This window comes from Rhopilema esculentum, chromosome 5 (genome assembly GCF_057945365.1).
Source record: "Rhopilema esculentum isolate cy_ngs chromosome 5, ASM5794536v1, whole genome shotgun sequence".
NCBI classification, from domain to species: domain Eukaryota; kingdom Metazoa; phylum Cnidaria; class Scyphozoa; order Rhizostomeae; family Rhizostomatidae; genus Rhopilema; species Rhopilema esculentum.
Window position 1 is genome coordinate 6305945 of NC_142819.1, and position 26566 is coordinate 6332510.

A 26566-nucleotide genomic window follows, 5' to 3' on the forward strand; every position below is an offset into this window, starting at 1 on the left:
CGATTGTTGTAAGTAACAAAATCGTAAACAAAGAAACTAATTAAAAAATTCAGGGCGAGTCTGGTGCTTGCGAGCTTCCCGAATTATTTTTTAAAGAGTTGAAATGAACCTAGCTATTTCTTTATCTCGACTGTTTGATTTTGCGCTGACGAGACGAACCAGAGCCGAATTTGGCAGGAAAGCTGCAGATGGCAAATCCCTAGGGCAGAGTTCAATGCATGCATACTGATAAAAAACGCTGATGAAATTGCGAAATGAATACAGAGACTCTTCAAAGTTCAACAAAAGTATATCTTTACATATAAACACATTGCTAATGTGTTCTCACTGACAATAATTGCCAAAAAGCTAAAACAAGTAAGAATGAAAATCAATTAAAACGATTAAGATTATTTTTTGCACAGAATGTTAAGTCAACGCCAAATATTTTTCAATTCACTGCAGACAGCCATACTTCGTAAACAAACACTTTCCAAATAACAGTCAGAGCTTGTTTCTGTTCATTATTATAAATGCCAATGCTGGTGTATTAAGTGCAACAAGCGTCACATCTGCATCCTTTGCTGTTTATTTCCTAAACCTGTCCCAGATCAATGTAGACATATTTGTTCTTTTACTGAAATACTTTGCAACTAAAAGGGAGAAAAAAAATCCATCTTCGCTCCTCAAGTGAATGAGCAACGGTGACTCTCTTTGTATGCATGTTCTCCAGCCCCATTTATATCTCCATCTTGGCAGAAAACAAAATACTGAACGTCTTTTTGCGAAAATACTGAACTTCAAATTTAAGCAGCCTTCGGATCCGATGATGAAAATAAATATGTTTTATTGAGAAAGAGAAGATGCGTTAGTACCTGCAGTTCGATGGGTCTTACAAAACTTGCCAGCACTACCTTTAAACACTTTGAACAGAAAATATACCAATGGGTTTGTTACCATATTAAGCCAATATAGATAATAAACTACCCATGGATGGCGTTTTTCATTATTGTGACCGTTGATGAATGTATAGCAAACTAATGGAAAACAGCAAGCAACGAAAAGGATGAAAATGATTCCAGAGTATAAAATAAGATTTAAACTGGTCGTTAATTCTCCATTTGGCACAACGGGACGGTTTCGGATGCGATACACTATCAAGGCATATGAAAGGGCGATCATAACGGCACTTACTACTGTCAAGACGTTTACAACGTAAGGTATATACGTGATTACACCTGTAACAGTTAATGACATTACCCAGATCAATGTAAGAAACAGACCACATCGAAATGACGTCATGATACGCTTACAGCTGAATGGGAATAGTACAGCAATCAGTCGCTGAACTGTTATCAGTATTACGTGCAGTTGGCTTGATATTGAGCTGAAAATGGTTAAGCGTATGTAAGCATCAGTCAGGATTTTAGGGTATGGGTAAGGTAGCTTCAATATCAGTACCAAAGCAGAGCAGAAGGTAACCGACAGGGAAGCGAGCAAATCAGCTACTGCTAGACTCAGCACCGACATTTGAAATGGCACTCGGTATTGTCCTTCTTTCAAAATCATGATCATTTCCAGGGTATTCAGGGCAACGCCCGCCACACCTATCGCCACAAAGGCATAGTGGTGTTGTGTTTCCATTGGCAAGTCTGTTTCAGAAGATCCTTTGCTGTGTTTCTTCGAATTTGTGTTGCGATCTGTGAAAAAGAGTGAATTCCTGTAGAAAGGAGTTAGGCCTGGAAATTATCTGTCAGCTTTTAGAAAGTTCCTGCAATTAGGAGAGACCTTTACTCAAAGTTTCATTGTAATACATATTCACTTGCTTCCATGCATCTTTGCGAATATTACCACGGTCGATTTTTCTGTAAAGTGAGCATTGATTGCTAGTAAAAACGGCTTAAATCCTGTCCAAACTATTCCCATCGTAGCTTGTTCTGCAGCCCATGTCTCCTTGTGCTTGCATCGAGTTAATGTAATGAGGTTTTATTTGTACAAAATAAAACAAAGAGCATCGCTGGGGGTATTTGGTTTCCATGTGATTTTCATGTGATCAGTTGTGTTTTCCCCCAAGCTATCATACACAAACATACTCCCTGTAAAGTCAGTTTATTTAATGTGTTCACCACACCAATTGCTTTCTCCACAACCTGTCCGTATGATAACCTAATGATGTGAGCATACCAGATTGACGCATAATTTTCACCAATGACTAACTTTTATTAAAACCAAATTTTCCATTTGATCTTCTGATTACGAAACAGTCCGAACTAAAGAAAATTTTTGTAAATACGTTTATTTAGGCATTCTGTATTGGTTTTGTTTTGTTAACAGAATTAAATACAAAGTTTTAATTTTGGTTACCCATCGACTTTTAATAGATCGCTGCCTTTGGGATGACATAATTTTTGGTAACCTACAGGTGTTCAGTTTATACACAGCCCAGTCCTGCCATGCTCTACATTTGCACCACACGTTTATTTAGGCATTCTGTATTGGTTTTCTTTTGTTAATAGAATTAAATACAAAGTTTTAATTTTGGTTACCCATCGACTTTTAATGGATCGCTGCCTTTGGGATGACATAATTTTTGTTAACCTACAGGTGTTCAGTTTATACACAGCCCAGTCCTGCCATGCTCTACATTTGCCACCACGCCACTGCTGCTGCCCTTTAAAAATAAAACAAACTAAACGACAATTCAAGATGACAGCTTTAATCCTTACTGTAGCTGACTAAAGGAATTGCATCTGGATACAATTTTTTGTAACAGGCCTGCACTGACACTGACAAAAGACTTCTACTGACAAATGAACCTTATCCAGTTTATCAAAGAAGTATTCAATCGTCCAGATGTATTTTCAGCCATTGCTCTTTTTGGTTGTTGATCGCATTGCATTGTTTGGTCAGACTGTGTTCCCTAGCATTTGGTTTTTTTAATGGAGGGTGGTAAAAATGCCCAATATTCGGCTTTGGCCTAAGTTTGTTTACACTTTCCGAGCTTTGATTGGCTCAGCGGCGAGAGAGGTCACGTAATTTAGCGCAAGCTCTCAGCCAATCAAGATTTGACCCCTATACTGTGCCGTACAACCTTGGTTACACAGTGCCGTACAACTTTTGATATAGATAGACATCCAGTTCGCAAGAGTACAGATTCATCAGATTTTTCTCAATGAATGGCTTCAGTTCAAACTCTTAGACCCCTTTCACATTCGATTGTCATTGCGAGACATGATTCGGAAATGAGGCTAACGTTGTTCCGCACAACGCTAGCTCCTTGCCGACACACCAAAACAACTTGTTAGCCGGCTATTCGTATTACATGTATTACTCTATAATAATCATGGAACAATTCAAGACCTTGTTGCCTGGCGAAAAAACTGTCGATTCCCTTGAAGATTTAAAGAAGTTGAACGTTGAGCAGTTGAAAAAGATCTTGGTGTGCTACAAGGAGAAGACATCTGGTGTGAAGGCAGACCTTATCCTAAGGGCCTAAGCCATTTTTTGCCGGTTGCAAAACCAATCCCAGTATGAATGTTCTTCCTCGCAGCACCCATTCATTGGAAATCATCATCACTGGAATCATCATCAAAATAAATGGGGGCCACGACAAAAGAAAAACTTGTTTGCGTAGAACTGTTTCTGTAATTAGAAACATCTTCTTGAATGGAATCAGAACAATCATCAAGTTCAGATGTAGCGGAAGAAGAATGCTGCGGTTGTGGGAATTCATAATAGTGGCTCCGATCCTTTGGTGCCTTACGGGAGATTTTGCTGGTACTCGCATCAATGTTATAAAGCTTCAACGAAGGAACTGCGCCATGATGTAACTTCCATCGCTGAGGGCTTCGCTTTAAATCTTCATCTTTGAAATGTTCTTGGCATAACACTGTACTTGCAGTAACTTTAAAACCATCCAAACTATCAACTCTTTTGATCAAGTATAACAACCAAATTTGGTAAAACAACCAAAAGCAGCGCATTGTCTCCCCAGCGATTTCTTCTTCTTTACCTGAATATTAGCTACCGGTTTCTCAGTATTCTCAGCCATATTGCTACCGAAAATTTTTCAACAGATTAGCAAATAATATCAGGAAATATTGACAAACACAGTGTTTGGCCGTAACTAAGGTTTGCGATTGTTGTGCGGAACAACGCTAGCCTTGTTTTCGAAGTCACTCTTCGCAATGATAATGGAATGTGAAAGGGGTCTACAATATAATTGATAAAATCATCCCATCCAGTGCTTGTTTTGCCAGACCTTTACCAAAATTTGCGCACACTTTTTCCTAGATATATTTTTAAGAATCCTCCTTAAGTGCGGGATCCTTGACGTGCTCTAATCAACAAGAGGTAAGAATGTGCTACCGAGCACAGGGAGCACTGTCATGAAAAGCGAAGCTTGTCTTGGCACTAAAATTGTATTTTCCATAACAGAACTTTTGTTCGATCAAAAGTTCCACGGCTAACCGAATCAGATTTTGATACGGATAGTCCAGTTCTAGTGTAACGGAAAGCCTATCCGTTTCGAATTAGAGAAATCTTTATTGGGATTATGACTAATTTTCCTGAATACCAGTAACGTCAAGAAATTTCTCGATTGTTGTAGGTAACAAAATCGTAAACAAAGAAACTAATTAAAAAATTCAGGGTGAGTCTGGTGCTTGCGAGCTTCCCGAATTATTTTTTAAAGAGTTGAAATGAACCTAGCTATTTCTTTATCTCGACTGTTTGATTTTGCGCTGACGAGCCGAACCAGAGCCGAATTTGGCAGGAAAGCTGCAGATGGCAAATCCCTAAGGCGGAGTTCAATGCATGCATATTAATGAAAAATGCTGATGAAATTGCGAAATGAATACACAGACTCTTGAAAGTTCAACAAAAGTATATCTTTACATATAAACACATTGCTAATGTGGTCGCACTGACAATAATTGCCAAAATGTTAAAACAAGTAAGAATGGAAATCAATTAAAACGATTGGAATTTTGTGCATGGAATGTTAAGTCAATGCCAAATATTTTTCAATACACTGCAGACAGCCATACTTCGTAAACAAACACTTTCCAAATAACAGTCAGAACTTGTTTTAGTTCGTTACCAGAAATACCAATGATGATGTATTAAGTGCAACAAGCGTCATATCTGCATCCTTTGCTGTTTATTTCCTAAACCTGTCCCAGATCAATTTAGACATGTTTGTTCTTGTACTAAAATACTTTGCAACGAAAAGGAAGAAACAAAAAACCAACTTCACTCCTCAAATGAATGAGCAACGGTGACTCTCTTTGTATGCATGTTCTCCAGCGCCATTTACATCACCATCTTACCAGAAAACAGAATACTGAACGTCTTTGTACGTTAAAACCGAACTTCAAATTTAATAAGCCTTAGGATCCAATCATGAAAATAATTGTGTTTTATTGAGAAGGAGAAGAGGCATTAGTACCTGCAGTTAGATGGGTCTTACAAAGCTTTCCAGCACTACCTTTAAACACTTCGAACAGAAAATATACCAGCGGGTTTGTTACCATATTAAGCCAATACATATAATAAGTTACCACTGGATGAGGTTTTTCGTTATTGTGACCGTTGATGAATGTAAAGCAAACTAACGGAAAATAGCATGCAACGAAAAGGATGAAAAGAATTCCAGAGTATATAATAAGATCTAAACCGGTAGTTAATTCTCCATTTGGCACAACGGGACGATTTCGGATGCGATATACTATCAAGGCATATGAAAGGGCGATCATAACGGCACTTACTACTGTCAAGACGTTTACAACGTAAGGTATATACGTGATTACACCTGTAACAGTTAATGACATTACCCAGATCAATGTAAGAAACAGACCACATCGAAATGACGTCATGATACGCTTACAGCTGAATGGGAATAGTACAGCAATCAGTCGCTGAACTGTTATCAGTATTACGTGAAGTTGGCTTGATATCGAGCTGAAAGTGACAGCAAGTACATAAGCATTGAGCACCATTGTAGTTCCTGGGGTTTCTTTCTGCATCGTAAGTATCAGAGCAGAGCAGATTCCAACAGGAAATGAGGTCAGCAAATCAGCTACTGCAAGACTCAGTACGGACATCTGGAAAGGAATTCGGTATTTCCCTCCTTTTAAAATAATGAAAATTTCCACGGCATTCAGGAAAACGCCGGTGAAACCTATTCCCGTAAATGCATAGTAGTGTTTAGTTTCCATTCTCAGTTATGAACCAGTATTGATCGCTGTTGAGTTTGGTTGAGATAAAATCATCTGCACATTATTATATGCACATCATATGCACAAGGTCCCTGCGATTTGGAGAGTCCTGTATTCAGAGTGTCATGATTACACACATGGTTGCCTGTTTTCTTGCATATTTCAGAAAACAGACACTGCAAGTTTTTCGGTTTAGCTTGTCTTTATTGCTAGTAATTACTGCCAATCTATTTTCGCTTGCCACTTACAGATGAATTCGTGTTCAAGCTACAAGCGATGCGCCTTATTCTGCCGCCCTCGTCTCCTTCTTGTTGCCCCTGGCAGAGTGTAGACTATGTATTCATATAATCGACCCAGATTCATTTCCTACAAAATAAAGCGAATAGGAAATCCGGGGGTATTTGATTATCGTGTGTTTTCAGCTGATCAGTTGTGGTTGCTCCCCATCATCCAGATGTTCAGTTTATTATCAGCCTATTCTTGCAATGATCTACATTTGCTAAAGTTTGTAATTTAAATCAAAGTCCTTCACAAAAAACTCATTGAGATTCAACAAAAAACTCATTGATCACTCTAAATAATTCAACTAAGCTTAATTCAACTAAATCTGCCTTGGTTGCGCAAAATTTGAAAATAGCACGGAAAAGCGGAAACAAACAAGTATGACGTGTTTCTGCTTTTCTGTGCTATTTTCAAATTTAATCCAACTGGTTGAAGAATATCTTGTGTTTCTTGAAACAATTTTAGGGGTTGACAGATTGCTCTCTACGACAAAAATAACCCAAAACATTAAATCTAAAGCGCAGTTGTTTAGATGAATTGAATCTGGATACCAAATTATAATCCAATGAAACTCCACATATATATAAACTGTACCCCGTTTGTCAAAAAGTATAAGACCGTTCAAATTTTCATTGCTTCATTCGTTGTTCATCATCTGGCAGCTTTTTATTGTAATGCTCTTACCTTTCAGAGATGTACATCCTCTACCAGAAACTGTTGATTTTCCTGGAGTGCACTGAAAATAGCCTAGGTATGTACAAAAATGACCACGCTTGATTTTGTAATGTTTTCTGCTGTTTTCTTTATGCCAATAATTGTAACCATGTTTCACAATTTTACAAGTTGCGGGTCTTTATGGGGCGCTCGTTATGCTAGCGATACACTAATAGGGCGAGCTGAAGTTATTCGGAGGCCGTAGGTACATGCTGGAAAAGAAATTTTTTTGTACCATGCCTTTTAGCTAAGCTAAAAATACATTTCAGAACATTTGTTGCAGTCATTTTCTTGCAGTCTATCGATTAAACATTTTTGCTATTTTTAAGGCATGCTTTTGTTACGTTTGATTAAATCCAGTCTTGAAATTTTCATGAGGCCACATAGACCTCGGTTTATTCCTTTGAAATTAAGCAATAAAATGATTTACTGCACTATGGTTATCTTCTACTACTTTTCATTTAGTATGAAAGCAACTTCAGCTGAAACCCCTCCCAGCCTCCCTTCCTTTGGCGCCGCCCATGGTGTAACAAGCTTTGATGGAAAGAAGAATAGGGTTTCTTTATTTTGGGATTTCCTTTCGTTCTTGTAAATGCCATTCTGATAAACGAATAATTTTTTCATCCTTTACCTAAACAAACTTCTATTCAGAAACAATCCTAAATTAGAGCAACATTTCATAATTCAGTTTCAACAACAGTTATCATTTCCGCATTCCATATATTGCCAACTGTCATTGCTGGGTTCTTCAAGTATGAAAGGAGCTTTAAATAAAATTATTTATCAACCTTGCAATGCTAATGGTCAAGAGACAGATTTAGTAGTTTTGTGTACTTGCAAACTGAAGATTCACTCAGAAGACATACCTACTTGCTAATATCATCCTTATAAACTGCAAAAAATTTACATGGTTAGAGCCGTGATTTGACGTACCGACATTAACTATCTACCGATTCACTTAGCACATGGCTGTAAATGCCAGAACATTCAAAGACCACCATATGAATCTCGTTTTAAAAAAATTCAATAATATTTTGTTATATATTCAACAGCAGAAGAGGCTAAGAGCCAGTATCAAAATTAAGGATATCAAATTCACTGAAAACAGATTGTATAAAGAAATGAAAATGTTGGGTAACCTTCAAAGATATTTCAATGATTACGTTAGGTAACACTGATGTTATTTGATTTTACCTTTTTGGATATAGTGACTGGTTTTCTGGTGGCCTTCGTGCTTTCTGCAAATCTACAATATGCCGAATAAAATGAAAACCTTCTTGGAACAATAAGTTTTTCCTTGAAGATTTATCAACAATAGTTAATTAATTATACTAAAAATTAATTAAACGAGCTAGGCTACTATCATTGGCCTGGTTCCATACTGTCATTGTTTAAATTTGTGCTGTCGAGCCGAATTTTTTTCGCAAGCTGCAAGCTGCCAGACCCTATGGCATATTGCAGTATATGCATATTCTCTAAAAACTTGATCAAATTATGTCACGATGACAAGTGTATTTTATTATATTGTTTAAGACCAAGCCAAAATTCTGGGATTATTACACTTTAGGAAAATTTTTACCTTTAACAAAGCTTTTTAAACGGCAAAAGAAAAATTTAGATGGAAACAGGGTCTAATAGAAAAGCTATATATGTTTTGCAATACTTAAAAGATAGGAAGTACACTTTTGATGCTCAATATAATTAAAGACCCTTTTGCAATTTGACTTTAGGCAGATAAGACGGAGAGATGAGATTCATATCGAATACAAGTTCTTCTATTATCACTTGATACAGACAACGAACACACGGCTACACTATACCAGTCCTATACCAGGTCTTTAACTCTTAAAGCTATCATTGTATGTTTATATTTACAAGCAAGTTGCTAATGCGTGCTAACTAATAACAATAGCCAATCAGTTAAAATCATGTAAGAATGAAAATCAAATTGAAAGAGTCCTCCTTTCCTGATAAAAATAGCACCCCCAATGAAATACCAAAGTCTTAAAATAGTAAAGTAAATGCCAAATACTTTCCAATACACTGCAGACAGTCATACTTCTTGAAAATATGGCATTCCAAATAACAGGTAGAGCTTGTTTCAGTCACTCACAAAAAATACATATACTGTGTTCAGTGCAACAAGGGTCATATCTGCATCCTTTACTGTTTATTGCCTGACACTACCCCAAATCAAATTTAAAGAGGTTCATAGTACTAAAGTAAGACTATGAATGATTGATATATCCATCTCAATTACCGCTCGCGAAATGAAGAAGCAACGGTGATACTTTATGTATGCATCTGCTGTAAAGCTAGAGTATATCTCTAAACCTCCCAGAACACGCTATATTGGCCTTCTTATTCATTACCAAGAAGCCTCCAGTTCCCAAAATTTGAATAAATATCATTGTGGACAAGTGTCTTGTATAGTATCTGATGTTTGATGGGTCTTACAGCACTTTCCAGCACCTCCTTTAAACACCTTGAACAGAAAATATACCAGCGGGTTTGTTACGATATTAAGCCAATACATGTAGTATACTATTATCCATGGTCCATGTTCACTCTTGTGGCCTTTGATAAATGTATAGCAAGTGAATGGAAAATAGCAAGCGACAAAAAAGATAAAAAGAATTCCAGAGTATAGAATAAGATCTAAACCTTTCGTAGAATCTCTATTGGAAGCAATGGGACGATTTCGGATACGATACACAATCAAGATATACGAAAAGCCAATCACAGCGCCACTTATAATTGTCAAGACGTTTACGGCATGATACATATACTTAATTAGACCAGTAGCGACTAACGACAATATCCAAATCAATGCTAGCATCAAACCACATCGAAATGACGTCATGATACGCTTGCAGCTGAATGGGGCTAGTACAGCAATCACTCGCTGAATTGTTATAAATATTACGTGTAGTTGGCTTGATATTGAGCTGAAGATTACTACAAGTATGTAAACAAAGTTTGTCATGTTATAATCTTGGCTACCTATTTTCAGTGACAATAGCAAGACAGAGGAAATGAAGACCGTTAAGGATGTTAGCAAATCAGCCACTGCCAGACTCAGCACCGACATTTGAAATGGCACTCGACATTGCCCTCCTTTCATAATAATGATCATTTCCAGGGCATTCAAGGCGACGCCCGTCACACCTATCGCCACAAAGGCATAGTGGTGTTGTCTTTCCATTGGCTAGTTTGTTTCAGTAGATTCTTTGAAGACTAAAAGATCGGAGCATCCCTTGTTTCATTCCTTTTTGCTTCATGATAAAATTTCTCTACCACGTACAGTTGCTTTCTTGCATCATTAACACAGTCGATGTCTCAGAGAGGTTGGTATTGATTGTCAATAGAAGCGGTGTAACTGATGTGGTCAGTTTATTTTTGCTTGGCACGTACAACTGAATTTTGTCCGAACTATTCTTCAAGTGGCTTAGTCTGCAGGCCACATCTCTTTGCTGTGGCTCTTTACAGCGTGAAGAACATACACTCATATGATGTACTCAGATTTTTTTTGCGAAATAAAACGAATAAAAACCCCGGATTTGATTTTCATGTGAGTTTTTATCTATCAGCTGTGTTTTCCCCCTGTCTTTCTGACACATGAATTATGTATATCTTTCATATATAATTTTGAAGCACCTTGTTAGCATATAACAGCGAAAAATCATTGTCACAAATGACTGAGTATAATTACAACCTAGTTTCCTTTGATCTCCTAATTATGAAAAAGTCAAAACTGAAAGAAAATTTGGTCAACACACCAAGTTACATGATTTTGCACTGGCTATTTCAACAGAAAAAACAAACAAAGCTTTGATTAAAGTAAGCAATCGACTTTTAATTAGGCGCTGCGTTTGAGATTACTTGATTTCTGGCATCATCCAGAAGTTCAGTTTATAAATAGGCCTGCCTTGCACGCTTTACATCTGCTCAAATTTATTGTATAGATATGAAGTTTATAGACAATGTTAGGTGTTGGTGTTCTTGCAAACATACTGCTAAAGCTACCAACTACAAAGATTTTAAGCCATACTGCAGATAATTAGACGAGCTAAATCTGGATGTTAATCAATCTTGAAGATGTCTTTCCATCATTCTAATTCACAGAAAGGGTAACAGGCAGTGCAAAAGAATCTATAGGCCTGTTTCATTGCCGCCAATTTTTGGCAAAATTTTTGAATTGCTGTCATTTTATGTAATCTACCCTCGTCTCACAGAAAATTGGTTACTGACTTTCCAACGATCTTGATTCCTTCCGGGTGACTCATCGATCAATCAGCTTTTGTATGTCACCCTTATGATATACCATACTGTGCATACCGTGAAACTTCAAATAAGGGAACTCGTGCAGTCATGGTTTCTTCTAGAAACCTGTTTAAGGCCTTCGATAAAGTGTGGCATGATGGTCTCGTCTATGAATTTGAGTGCATTAGAATATCAGGAAATAAGTAACGCTCTGGCTTTGTCAAAAATTGTCAAATTGTTTGAAATTTCTCTTCTAAAACCATGTTGCTGTCCTATATGATCAGGATATGCAAGAGCAAAATTTCATTTCGGATTAAGAGTTGTTTTTTTTCGAAAACTATCGCAAGGACTTTTTACTAGGAATGTAGAAAAGTTGCTGCTGTGCTATTATCTCAACGGTTTGTTTTCGTAACAGCAATTTTTATATGAAAATCTAGAAAAGGTTCCATCTAGCAGTTTTAGAATCTATCTGCATCAAAAGGAAAAAAATATGCAAATATGCAAATATGCAGAATATGCAAATATGCAGAGTATGCAGAAAATGCAAATATGCAGAATATGCAAATATGCAAATATGCAGAATATGCAAATATGCAGAATATGCAAATATGCAAATATGCAAATATGCAAATATGCAAATATGCAGAATATGCAAATATGCAAATATGAAGAATATGCAGAATATGCAAATATGCAAATATGCAAATATGCAGAATATGCAAATATGCAAATATGCAAATATGAAGAATATGCAAATATGCAAATATGCAGAATATGCAAATATGCAAATATGCAAATATGCAAATATGCAAATATGCAAATATGCAAATATGCAAATATGCAAATATGCAAATATGCAAATATGCAGAAAATGCAAATATGCAAATATGCAGAATATGCAAATATGCAAATATGCAGAAAATGCAAATATGCAGAAAATGCAAATATGCAAATATGCAGAATATGGAAATATGCAAATATGCAGAATATGCAAATATGCAAATATGCAAATATGCAAATATGCAAATATGCAAATATGCAAATATGCAAATATGCAAATATGCAAATATGCAAATATGCAAATATGCAAATATGCAAATATGCAAATATGCAAATATGCAGAAAATGCAGAATATGCAAATATGCAAATATGCAAATATGCAGAATATGCAAATATGCAAATATGCAAATATGCAGAATATGCAAATATGCAAATATGCAAATATGCAGAATATGCAAATATGCAGAAAATGCAAATATGCAAATATGGAGAATATGCAAATATGCAAATATGCAGAAAATGCAAATATGCAAATATGCAGAAAATGCAGAATATGCAAATATGCAAATATGCAAATATGCAGAATATGCAAATATGCAAATATGCAAATATGCAGAATATGCAAATATGCAGAATATGCAAATATGCAGAATATGCAAATATGCAAATATGCAGAATATGCAAATATGCAGAAAATGCAAATATGCAAATATGCAGAATATGCAAATATGCAAATATGCAAATATGCAAATATGCAAATATGCAAATATGCAAATATGCAAATATGCAAATATGCAAATATGCAAATATGCAGAATATGCAAATATGCAGAAAATGCAAATATGCAGAATATGCAAATATGCAAATATGCAAATATGCAAATATGCAAATATGCAAATATGCAAATATGCAAATATGCAAATATGCAAATATGCAAATATGCAAATATGCAAATATGCAAATATGCAAATATGCAAATATGCAAAATTACAATATGCAAAACAATTCATGACTTTTTTCCGCTTTGACTTTAGACGATCAAACGGAACAGATGTGATTTATATCAAACACAACCCCCCTAATACATTTACCTTCTACATACAACGAACAATCGGCTAAAGTCTGTTACAATTCTACAAAATTCTAACTCTGAAAGCCACCAAAGCATATTTATACACTTACGTAAATTGCCAACCCTTTTTATATATAACAATAGGTAATTGGTTAAAAACAAGTAGCAATGAGAAAATTCGTAAAAAAGGTTTTTCCTCTTAAAATATAGGCATCTATAATGAAAACTAAGTGAGTACTTCGTATTACTTATCCGGATTTAGAATCAATGTATGCATCTGCTGTAGATCCAAAGCAGATCACACTAACTTACAAAAGCATTCGATAATGAACTATTTGTTTATTACCAAGAAGCATTTAGATCCCATCGTGAATCTAAGCGAGTTTATATGTCAACGAGGAACAACATTAGTATCTGAAGTTTGATGGGTCTTAAAGCACTTTACAGCACCGCTTTTAAACACCTTGAACAGAAAATATACCATTGGATTTGTTACAATATTAAGCCAAAACAAATAGTATATGATCATCCATGGGCCGTTGTATCCTTTCTCTTTACCAAATATCAATGAAATGCAGACAAATGGGAAAAAGCAAGTAACAAAAAGGAGAAAAAGTATCCCTGAATATAAAGTGACATCTGAGCTGCAATTTGAATATCCACTAGATCCAACTCGACGATTTCGAATGCGATATACTATAAAGGCATACGATAGAGCAATCACAACTCCAGTTGCTACTGTCAAAATGCTTATAGCATCAGATTCAGGCATATAATTGATAAGCATTGTCACGATCAACGATATTACCCAAATCAATGCTAGCATCACACTACATCGAAATGACGTCATGATACGCTTGCAGCTGAATGGGGCTAGTACAGCAATCAGTCGCTGAACTGTTATAAGTTTTACGTGCAGTTGGCTTGATATTGAGCTGAAGGTGAATGAAAATTGGAAAGCTTGAACCAAAACTGCAGGAAAAGGGGGAACTAACTTCAGTATCAGCATCAAAGCATTGCAGGTTGCAACCGATAAAGAAGCCAATAAATCAGCTACTGCTAGACTCAGCACCGACATTTGAAATGGAAGTCGGTATTCCCCTCCTTTAAAAATCATAACCATTTCCAGGGCATTAAAAGCAACGCCAGCTATACCTATTGCCATGAATGCATAGTTTGGTGTTGTATCCATTCTAAAATTGATGTTAAAAAAGCCTTTGTTCAAATACTGTTGAAAATATCAGTTTCTTTCTTTTGAATTGTTCGTGGTACTGTCACCTGTGAACCGAAATATAAATAACAGAAGTTTTGTTCATACGCCAAGAAACAAATGTTTGGTCAAAATTATTTTTCTGCCATTATGAGAGGTTTTTCCCGAAGAACCTCACATTGTCTTATTCCTCTGTCTTTTTTAATGTTGTTTCTGCCAAATTTTCCTTTAAGTCTTGATTGCTTTCTGTTTCGTAGTTTATTTGTTATTAGTTGTCGGGAACAGGCTAAGAGTTATCTATCACTTTAGAAGACACAACTCCACGTGTCTCTTTTTTATGCTCCTGGTAGCATGAAGGCAAAGCATCATTATGAGTTGCCTTTTGCATAGATAAATTAAACCACATTGCAGGGGGTATAGATTTTTCATGTGATTGTTCTTGTGATCACTCGTGCTTGCCCGCCATCTTTATGACACAAACACGTTTCATGTGATAAGCTACTATATGGTGAATGTATGTCAATTACATGCATTAATCGTAAGGTTTTAAAGGACAATGGTGTGGGCTTATGTAAATGTAGGCATATATATTTCACCATCTACGCTGACTCGTTGATTTTAAAGGCTCAACACACCACCCAGGCATAGATTTTAAGAATCTGGCTATTATCACTGGCTTCTGGGTTTGTCTGATTTCTCTTCCACCAGTTTGTGATATGATAGGATCGCACTGGCATATCAAATTGAGAGATTAATTTCAGCAATGACTAATTAGAAGGATATACAGGAACAAAGCAATACAAAGACGAAAATCCAATGTAACGAGATAAAATTTTCAAAATAAACTAAATTTAAGGAATGATTGTTCCTTCTTACACGATGACTAATTACAATTAAAAATCCCTTTTAGTCGATTTTTCAATTACTAATAAGTAGGATCTAGAAGGCAATCTGGTAAACCAATTACAATGCTTACTTTTGATCCTTGTTATATATATATAAATTTGTTGGTTACAATTAAAAAATTTACCATCAGCAAAAAAGTTTGAGCTTATAGCTGTCATTTGAATAATTAAATCATCATCTGAAGCATGAATAGAAATTTGTCAAAACCATTGCACAACCTGTTAAAATAACTTTTTATTAACTTTCATAAACTATTTCATTTTACCATTTAGATATATTGCGTTAAATCTTAGCAATAGATGCATATTTGAGTTATTTTTTTAAAGCCTTTTGTGCAAAATTATAATTTTCAGCCACTGAAGACGATGGTTTGCCTTAGCTGTTTACAAAACTGAACTCCAGGGTGATGCCACAAATCAAGAAATCTTAAAGCGGCATTATTTGAAAGTCAAAGGAAAGTTTAAATCAAAACGTTTTTGATTATTTGTTTGCATTTGTTGATTAAAAACAGGCAAAACGTACGCAAAATAATCTTTTTACCAAATTGCCTGCTCGTTCTGAAATTTTGTAGTTAGATGTTCCATTAAAAATATTTTATATTATAATCAGTCATTTTTGAAAGAGATCTTGCTGTGACTTGCTAACATCAACATATTGTTTGAAGGACAGCTGGCGTACAAAGGATATGAAACCAACGGCCAGTGATAACTGAATCCGACACTGCCTTAATCACTCACCTACAGAAAAGAAGGAAGCTCTCTAGAGTAAAGCCCTTAATCGACTAGGTGGAGAATAGGGGAATGGTCGCCCGAGAGCAAAATTTACGGGACTAAGTGCTTTTGGTCAATTCGAAGGTGCTGATTTCGAAAATCGATGTTAAACGGGGATTTTGGGGGCCATCAGCCTCTTTCTCGTGTTTGAAGTCTCGTTTTTGCGTATATGAAATTAATCAAAGAAAAAACAGTTTGGATAGAGATAATTTAAAGTTTTGAAGTTAATTGAGCATATTTCTTGCCCATAGATGCTTAAAATTGAATTATGGTCTGTTAAGGGGGCCAAAAGCCTCGTTTTCACGAGAAAATTGCGTAATCTTAAATTTTTGTCCTTAAATAGACATCTTAAAAGCTTAAAACATCTTTTGTTGGGAATAATTTTTGAATTGTCATCCGAAGGAACTACTTCAACATTGACAAATGGGAAGCTTTACTGTCTTTAAGAATGCCTATGATACCGTTGATCATGATTTTTTTTCTTGATAAAATGATATTGCATCTATTATCGGGAATATCATTGGTTTTGGTTGAATTTGAATGGCTGGTTGATTTCGTTACTGTGAAGGGCATTTCTTGTGATACCAAAGGAGCTGACGTCAGAGTGCCACAAGGGTCATCCTGCGGAACATTTATTTATCTACTTAATAAAGATTATCTTTCTTTCGCATCAAAGAATGAAAAGAAATGTTACCAGGGAAATCATGATTTACTATTCATCAAAAAATGTTGAGTGATTCCTCATGGAATTGAAACTCAGACCTGCAGATATCGTGAAATTCAAGGCAACAATGTATCCTTTAACGTGTTAAAAACTCTGCTATTACAATAAGAATAGTAAAATCATAAATAAAATCTTGTGTAGCCTGCTTAACTGCCTGAATCCATTGGTCACCCTAAAAAACCATTAAACCTCAAAGTACCAAATACAAAGTCAAATTTGCACGCGCAATCGGCTTTTTTATCTGTGACGAACGTGAAGGACATGCCAGAAATAATGTGGAGTAACATCTAACCTATTGTTGCTCAATAAGATGCTGCAGTAGAATTACGTAATGAAAGACTCTAGAAACCTTACAAAACTGGGTTTCCCAAATCGTTAGACGTTTTCCTACTGATGCACCTTGTTTTCCAATACAGTTGTGCATCAAACGTAATGTTTTGAAAGAATCGTCTTCTACAATATACAATCATGCACCACAAACCCCTAGTGAAGCTATATAACATAATTGATTTTACACTCGTCAGCTAAGATATATTAGTAATTGTATTACATTTCCTTGAACCAAAAGTGCCCAAAAGACATTCTCTTACTGAGGTTTAAAACTGAGACGCAGCATGGGAATGCTATCAAAGAGGTAGCCTCGCATGTCCTTATTGGATGAAACTGAGACACAGGAGGGACCATTGGAAATGCTATCAAAGAGGCAGTCTGTAATGCTCTTTAGGGTAATACTGAGACACAGGTGGGACAATTGGAAGTGCTAAGAAAGAGGCAGTCTGGTGTGCTTTTTTGGGTAATACTGAGACAAAAGAGGAACAATTGGAAATTACACAAAGAGGTAGCCTCGCATGTCCTTATTGGATGAAACTGAGACACAGGTGGGACAATTGGAAGTGCTAAGAAAGAGGCAGTCTGGTGTGCTCTTTTGGATAAAGAATAATAGAGGGAAAATAGATTTTAACAATTTAACAAAATAACCATTGCTGAATATTTATTTGTCAATAGGTATTTATTTTTTTATCAGATCGCATTATAATGAAATGAAGATGTCACCAAGGAACACAAACATTAAACCATGGAGACTAGCCAATATTTGAACGCAAGTTAAAAATAGAGAAAAACGTTTGTAGCGAATTCCATCTCGAATAATGCCTTCAGATTCTATAAACATTGAAGCTATCTTAAAATTAAGATTAATTGAGTTCTCGTCAAACCACTGTTAATGCATCTTTTAAAATGTAATCAGTGTTAAAGCAAAGAATCAGTGTTAAATGTCTTGATTTTTGCTTATTCCAGTGCAGAACGTGTCGTTAAGCTTTTTCAATACAAAATTGCCAGAGAGCTACCTTTTGGAAGCACGTTACATAAGCTACATAATGATCATATAAGTGTACGAAGATGATCATATCTGCAATTCAACTCTATTGTCAAAGTGCAGGCACTTTCACCTTATTAGCTCTACTAAATATGTAAAGATAACAGATAACAAATTCATGATCAGCAGGTTTAACTCCTTTAGATAAGCTAATAAAAAGGTGTAGTCCTTTTAAAATCTCTTGAAAGGCTTTTATGAGACTTTAAATAAGAATTTGACCGTAAGGCTTTGTTGCTATAAGGAAAGGTTGCACTGAATTAAGTGAAAAGGGGCAAGATAATTATGAAATAGTACTGATTATTTTAGTATAAAGTAGTACGAAGACAAACATGCGAGAAAAATCGTCACGTTTGCTGATCATTAGAATGAAGTTAAACCTATAAAGCACGTCACTGGAAATCGCCAAGTCACTGGGACTTGAAGGACGGCCAACTTGTGTCAAAGAGAAATGGCGCGATTTCAGAGACACGTACAGAAAAAAACTTAAAGCAGATTGTGGTAAATCTGGTGATGCCGGTGATTTAAAAAGAATGAGTTGGCCCTGGATGCAAGCCATTGACGGTGCGAAGACCTGACAACAATTAATTGCTCTCAGATAGGCCAAGATTGGGAAAGCGAAGCAGGCGATTTGACGCCTGCAAGCCCTCTGCCACCACATGAAACGAATAATCTCGCGAAAATAGACTGGAGCAATGAATTAGTTAAAGCGCTGATTATTGCCGTACAAAATAAAGAAGTTGTATGGAATCATTTTCACGCGCTTCACAGAAACAAGAATGCTCAAGAATGGGCATGGGTGGAAATCGCCAAGTCACTGGGACTTGACGGACGGCAAACTTGTGTCAAAGAGACATGGCGCGATCTCAGAGACACGTACAGAAAAAAACTTAAAGCAGATTGTGGTAAATCTGGTGATGCCAGTGATTTAAAAAGAATGAGTTGGCCCTGGATGCAAGCCATTGACGGTGCAGAACGGTGCGAAGACCTGACAACAATTAATTGCTCTCAGATAGGCCAAGATTGGGAAAGCGAAGCAGGCGATTTGACGCCTGCAAGCCCTCTGCCACCACCTGAGACGAGTGATCATTCCAACAGTGAGTGTGTGACACCTATCATGAAGATGAACGTTTTTGGAAAGAGGAAGAAGAAAACAAGTGACTATGTTGTCTTTGCAATTCTGGAAGAATTAAGAAAGATCACAGTCAACACCATCAAAAAGCGATCAAGATGAGAACAGCCTATATATGAAGAGTCTCGTCCCTCAGTTAAAACGTTTAGATTCTAAACAAAAGGCACGTGTAAAATGCCAGATACAACAATTACTATTTGAAGCTGAGTTTGGGGAAAACTTTTGAAAGAAGATTAATTTCTTTGTACCTCAACCCAAGGTTGATGCCCGATTATTTTAGTAATGTTTCTGGTTAATTTTGTTGGCATAGAAAGTATATTTTTTGTTGAATTATCTTGTTTTTATTTGAAAACCCTAATTGACCTTTTGTCAAATTATGGAACCTACTAAAATACAACCTACAGACAACTTTACTTAGACTTTTCAATGTGTAAACATGTTTCAATTTGATAAAAAAAGTATTTATTACTATAGTAATGGAAGCTACTTTTGTTCATCATTATGTTTTTTCAGAATTTTGAACAATTTAGAACAAGAATTGAAAACCAAAATGTATCTGTTTTGCATATTCTGCATGTTTTATGCACCTTAACTGAACCTAATTTTAGATGTCATCATAACCTTGAGATTTATCACTCAGTAGAAAGCGAAAACTTTGCAATGTACAATATGAATACTTGAATTTAAAATATTTTGTTTTTTAAGAATATTTAAAGGGTACTTCCCCTTAACTTCTAAATTTTCTAATTTTAAAAGTGCTTGGATCAGTCAAGTCTTGATAAAAAAAATTCTTGTATGCATGGGTTAGGTTTGCTCACTTTTAGATAATAAACTACAAGTTTCTTTTCAGTGTTTTCTTTTTACTAAAATTATACATGCTACAGCATTAGTAAAACAGCTTATTATTATAAAACTAACATTTTTAACAAGTACTGTTGTTAACAATTATATTCAAATTGTTCTACAATAATTACTTGTTACATGTGATGCTATATTAATATAACAATCATTATTCTAAACACATAACTCTGGAAACGAGACAATCAAAATTAATAGTGAACAAGTAATATGACAGGGTATAAAAAGAATTTTTGTAAGGGATGTCTGATTTCTAAATGGGTGAAAAGTTTGTTTACAGCATAAACTGCCAGATTTAGTGTTACAGGGCTTGCAAATTCCCAAATGTTGACTATTGTTTTTCTTTGCCAGTGAGTTGTTTTCAATCCTGTTGCTTCCTAAATGTCTCAAAGGTTTTTATTTTTCCTGTAAGCAATCACAAGTGGTTCTTAAAAAATGTCCTTGGCATTGGGGAGCACTACCAATAGCTCTGATGTCAACTAACAAATTACAGTACCTTGCACTGCAAAGAGCCATAAGGACAATGCTATATCACCTATGAAAATTAAAATAAATGGAACCAGAATTTGCAGGGCAATGACTCTGGTCAACAAGACATGTCATGGAGCTTAGACATGTCAAAAAATGGCTAGATGCTAATAAACTTGTCTTGAGTGAAGATAAAACAAATGTTGGCATTTTTCACTCACCTCAAAACCCTTTGAATCACAGTATCAATATAAAAATTGGTAAACAGTATGTTAAACAGGCTAAATATGTCAAATTGCTTGGTGTCCTTTTGGATGAAAATTTAAGTTGGAAATATCATATAAGCAAACTTTCCAAAATGCTATCAAGAACTTGTGGTATAATGTTCAAAGTAGGACATTTTTTACCTACTAGTGTCTTAATCTCTTTATATGACTCTTTTTATTTTCCTCATTTCTCCAGTATGGAGTCATTGTCTGGGGTCTTACTCATTAAATGCATACAAAGCCAATCTATCTTATGCAGAAGAAAGTTGTTAGAGCTATTGCCTTCAAGAGTTTTTCATCTTCATCTTTGCCAATATTTTCTGATATGAAAATTCTTAAACTGAATGATTTGTTTCAGTTAAAGCTGCTTACATTTGTTTATGAATTTGTTTGTGAACATGGTTTCTCTTGTCCTTTATCACAATTTTTTTCCAACTTTGACATCTGTTCATCACTATGATACAAGACAAGCTTCCAAAGGTGATATTTTTATGACTCAAGAAAATACCCTGCAATATGGTTTAAGATCAGTTAGATATGCAGGTGCCAAGTCCAGGAACAACATTCCCTGCGTCATCAAACAATCTACTACAGTTACAAATTTTCGCCGAAAACTGAAATTGCATCTGTTCTCCACCAGATACCAACAATAGAATATTTTTTAACTTCTTCTCAGGACTTTGAAGATGTCACTATAGGCTGCTCTGTGTGGGGGTGTGGGATGGATGGGGATGGCTGTAGGGAAGTCTTCGCTATTTTATTTTCGGAGGGAGCGGAGGTTGTGTGGCAGTTGTTCTCGTTGGTCATATGGCTCCCTCCTGGGCAGCCTGTAGTGTAAATACTAAATTGAAAGATTAAAAGATTTTCTTTTCTTGCTCTCTATTTCTCTCATTGTATGTAATTTATTTCATCTTTTGTAACCTGTTGCTGTATTTTAAAAGATTTGTATGTGTGGATTTTTAAAAATGAATTGAATGCCCCCAAACGCTTTTACTTAATCAAATAAAAAAAAATCACATCAAGAGCGTTATAAATAAAAAAATTGTTTTCTGGTGAATTTGACATGCTGAATAAAATGAGATGCAGACCTCTCTTCAAAACGCCCCCATAGCTATTTCTAGACTTGGGTACTTGTACCCAGTTCTCCTTCGGGTCTTCCTCCATATCTTTTATACTATGCAAGTTATAAACCTGAAACTTAGTTTTCTGGCGTTACTTGACATGCTGGATAAGATGAGATGCAGAATCCATTCAAAAACAACAGTTAGCTCTACAGTGGATACTTTGTCAATCCTACCTTTACCTTTCTTCACTGACCATTGACATGGCTTTGATGTGCAAGGTAAGCTAGGAATCTCCTCTAATTGGTCAAGACTCCACTGGGCAGCAAGCTTCACCATAGCATAGCAATTTGAGAACTGGCCCCCAATTGCCTGATGGACACTCACAGAAAGCATAAGCTATTTCCCCATTGTCTCTGTTCAACGCAATACGGACCCATCTTTCTTTATTTGACATGCTTGCAGAACAAATACCTTTAATGAAAAAGTATTTTTCATTTAACTTTGTGAACACATAATCTGTGTCTATGAATCTTTCCTTGATGAACTGCCGACCCCTTCTGAAATGCTTCTTAATGGTGGTTCCTTTATGCATGACAGTTTCAATTGATTTTTCATAGAATGTTTCAATACAAGCTATTGAAATTTTTGGCAAATTTATCAATGATTGGCACCATCCATTACTATCACTGCCATAATTACCAATAACAAGGTAAGGGTCATGATCTTGAATTATATACTCTGGATCATCTTGAATGATCCACCCCATATGACAGGCTTTCAGTCTGAGCCATTTTCTCTCAGGTGTTGAGTCTACCACTTTGTTCTGTGTCCCATTTTTCACATACTCTAAAATCCTACAAGAAAGAGAAGACAGTTTTAATTTGCAATTTAGAAACAAAATAATTTCATGAAAGAAACCAAACCCATCTCAGGGCAACGTATTTCTGTTGCCAAACTTAATACACAGAAGATACGGTTAATTCAAAAATGGAAAATAATTTAATGGAGAAACTTACCGAAAGCGAAAGCCAGACTGGAAACTTTGTCGCGCGCCCGCGATATATTGCCCGCGCACTCAAATTTTCCATCCGCGCACTTTTGCATTTTGGCCGCGCAAAGTTCCAATTTGAATACATTTCACATTAATAACAATACAATTTTTTTAAAAGTGCGTGATCTCAGGTGCGCAGTCAGGCGCGTGAACTTACCCGCGCAAGAAACAAAGTTTTCCAGTCTGGAGCGACAGTTCTTGGCACTTTTGATTCCTTTCTAGTTATCCCCTCGGTATCGGAGCCAGGCTACAAGCTGGTTCTTGTTAGATTGAATCGTTTATGTCACCAGGAAGAAGCTTGATATCTTTCAAATCTGGAAATTGAATAGTTGAATTAAGCAATAATAAATGTAACCAATTTCCATCGAAACGAAAAACAGCCTCACGGAAGCATGGTTTAGAGTAACACAGAATCAACGATGAAAAAATGCAAGACGTCAACATGCAAGTTGATAAAGAAATTTACTCACAAATAGACTTTCCCAAGGAGGTTTCAGCCGTGACCGATGAAATCATAATTCAGTAGAAAAATGACAAGAGATTAGATCACGAAAACAACAGAGCTGTCAAGTTTTGGAAAATGAGATGAGGGACAAACACGCGTCCACTCACAAATGATAAATGAAAAAGGCTAAATGTGGCAAAACATGAATTATTGACTTCTGTAGCATGGGCTGCTTGTTTACCATCTAAGTGCAAAATTAAAACGTTATCCAAGATTAAAACCACAACAAAACAAATTTGAACTATTTCATAATAAATCTAAGAGTATATATTGAATTTATCTTTTACCAAACAATGAAAGTTTCTCAGTTTATTAATATTTATTTAAATGTTCTTTGTTGTACTCCCAGGTGACTTCTTTATTTATAGCATGGTTCTCCTTGTGCCCTGTTAAGCTGAAAGGCAATGATGCTAGACAAGGTGCCATCTAGAGACAAGCTTGCTCTCTGAGGAGTCAACTCATAGCTTGCGCGTGCGCATTAAGTTCGGAAGCCGATGATCTGCGAAACTCAAAATATATTCGAATAGTTTTATGCGTTTCTTTGCACAGCTTCCTATGAGGTGACATAAACCATAAACCCTTTCTGACTTCCTTTCAAAAGTAGATGAATAAAATAGAAATCATGTTAGAAAAGAACCTCAAAACCACAAATTAAAGAATGCGGGACGACCAGACTATTTTAGAGCAAGCGTGCGGGAATGCGGATTTGGCAAGAAAATGCGTGCAAATCCCGCACGATGCGGGACACTTGACAGGTCTGAAACAAACGAATTCTATCAAAAGTAAAGGGATGGTCGACTTGCCTTGCCGGTTTCGCCTCGTTTTCAACTTACCTCGTAACCAGAGACGGACTTTTTGTAAAGGGTAAAGGGCTAATTAAACAAAAACGGTTCTCTCAAATCGCATTCGCATGGAGTATCCGAACGAAGTGGAAACGGGCCTTTACACCCCACCCCCCAGCGAGAATGGCCACGCGACGCCACTGGACATGGATGTAGACATTGACCTATTGAATTTAAATATAACACTGGCAATGTATATTGAATTAAACTTGGCTCTATTGAATCTTTGCTTTCTCATCACCAGTACGGAAGACAATTTGTTGATGTAGGTAAGTCACGGTCAGAGATCATCTTCAGAAATTGCTAAGTATAAAAAACGTATATAAAGCAGTTTTCAGATTGCTTGACTTGTGGCGTCACCTAGAGGTTTAGTTTTATAAACAGCCCAGGTTAACCATCGGTTATTATAGTACCAATTTCTGATTTTCCACAAAATGCTTCAAAAGTTAATTTAAATTGTCACCCTTTACAAAAATTAAACGCAAAATATCCCACTGGTCCATGAGAATAATTCTGGTAAGTTAATTGGTATTGTCAAAATTTCCCTCGACATACAGCTGCTAGAGTTATCATTCAAATAACAATCATTACCTCAAGCTCTTCAGTTGGATGGCAGCAAGATGTTTCCAATGCATCAGTAGCAGAAATGTCGAGTAGCTTTACGTGTCTAAGTCCAAACATTGAATGAACTGCCAACAGCATATTTGACAGACAGAGACAGAGACAGAGACAAAAAGCTTTGTTTGCAGTTAGCAAATGGATCTTTACTTCAAAACAGTCTTCCCAACAATTGGTGGTGTTGGTGTCATTGCAAACACACTTCTTATCGCTGCCCTCTACAAAGAACGCAAGCTGAAGCGCCCATTCCAGATGACAATTTTAAGCCTTGCTGTAGCTGATTTGTTGAACTGCATCTGGTTAACAGTTGCTGGTCCAGTGAAACCCCCACCAGGACACAAACTGCAGCCTGTTTATAGAAAAGTTTACCTGGCTGTAGTCGCCCTATCAGCCACAACATCAATGCTCCATTTGATGTTCGTCACATTGCAGCGATTGATTGCAGTGCTGTTGCCTTTTAGAAGTGCACAACTCATTACCCAGCAACGCTGTGCTGTGGTGATTGCACTAATCTGGCTAACCTCTGCAGCAGCCATTTGGTTGTCCTATATGGAAAATATAAAGAGAATGATTTTAACGTATACTCCTGCGCTGACCTTCATTTGTGCTCTTACGCTCATTGTATCTTACAGTTTTATCTGCTATCGGGTATGGCTGAGAAAACGACTTGCATCGACCGCCAGTTCGTCCCAATCAGAGTACATTCTTCTCTATTCCATACTGGTGACTGTTTTATTTATCATTTGCACTTTCCCAGCTAGTGTCACTATATTATACGATAAAAAATTTAGTGAAAGTTGGAATGACGCATTGGTTATATACTGGCTCAATGCAGTGATCGACCCTGCTATTTACTTTTTATTTGGTACATTGAAGAAGAAGAAATTCAGAATGAACAAACGAGCTGCATTCCAAAATCAAGTTAAAGACAAGCCAACACAATGATGGAATGAGACAATTGAGACAAATGATCAAAACGTTCCCTGGTAAAATGTTCAAGTGCTCAGACAGAACTCTTTACTAAATATTATCAAACTTTATTTCAAGTTGTACTTGTTGTACTTTATCTGGTCCTTCAAGAGCCAATAGTATAAAAGAATTAAAGCTCTTATAGGAGCATCTTCTAGAAGCGTAAATTTCGAGCCAATGAGATATTTAACTACATTCATTGGCTACAAAGAAACTGCTGGAGGTAAAATCTATCAGCAAACCCGTTAGATGAAAGCTGAATTCAAGATTCACAGAAACATGTACGAAGATACAAAATTAGAACAGTCGAGCAGCCAGTCCTTTCATGACTGAGTCAGCTGCATATAATGCTTCTGAAAGCAGGCAACCGATTGCTTCACCTCAGCTCCAAGGGTACTGCGATGTTCTTATAATTGGCTATATGAGTAGTCTAATTGGACATATCCTTTGCAGTGCGTCTTTTTGTATACTTTTTATACAGTTGTGGCAGCCATATCATGTG

General features: G+C 36.2%; 1 protein-coding gene and 1 pseudogene across 1 annotated transcript; one reads left to right on the top strand and one right to left on the bottom strand.

Annotated features, from left to right (window-relative positions):
- Nucleotides 1–21454: 21454 nt before the first annotated feature.
- On the bottom strand, nt 21455–23183 carry LOC148960232 (uncharacterized; annotated as a pseudogene).
- Nucleotides 23184–25233: 2050 nt separating this feature from the next.
- On the top strand, nt 25234–26040 carry LOC148960233 (melanocortin receptor 5-like). Its single transcript, XM_089108605.1, has one exon. The coding sequence runs from the start codon at nt 25234–25236 to the stop codon at nt 26038–26040; it is 807 nt and encodes a 268-aa protein (XP_088964731.1).
- Nucleotides 26041–26566: the final 526 nt, after the last annotated feature.

Coding starts and splice junctions, on each gene's coding strand:
- LOC148960233 (XM_089108605.1), top strand. CDS start 25,234: ATGGATCTTTACTTCAAAACAGTCTTCCCAACAATTGGTGGTGTTGGT.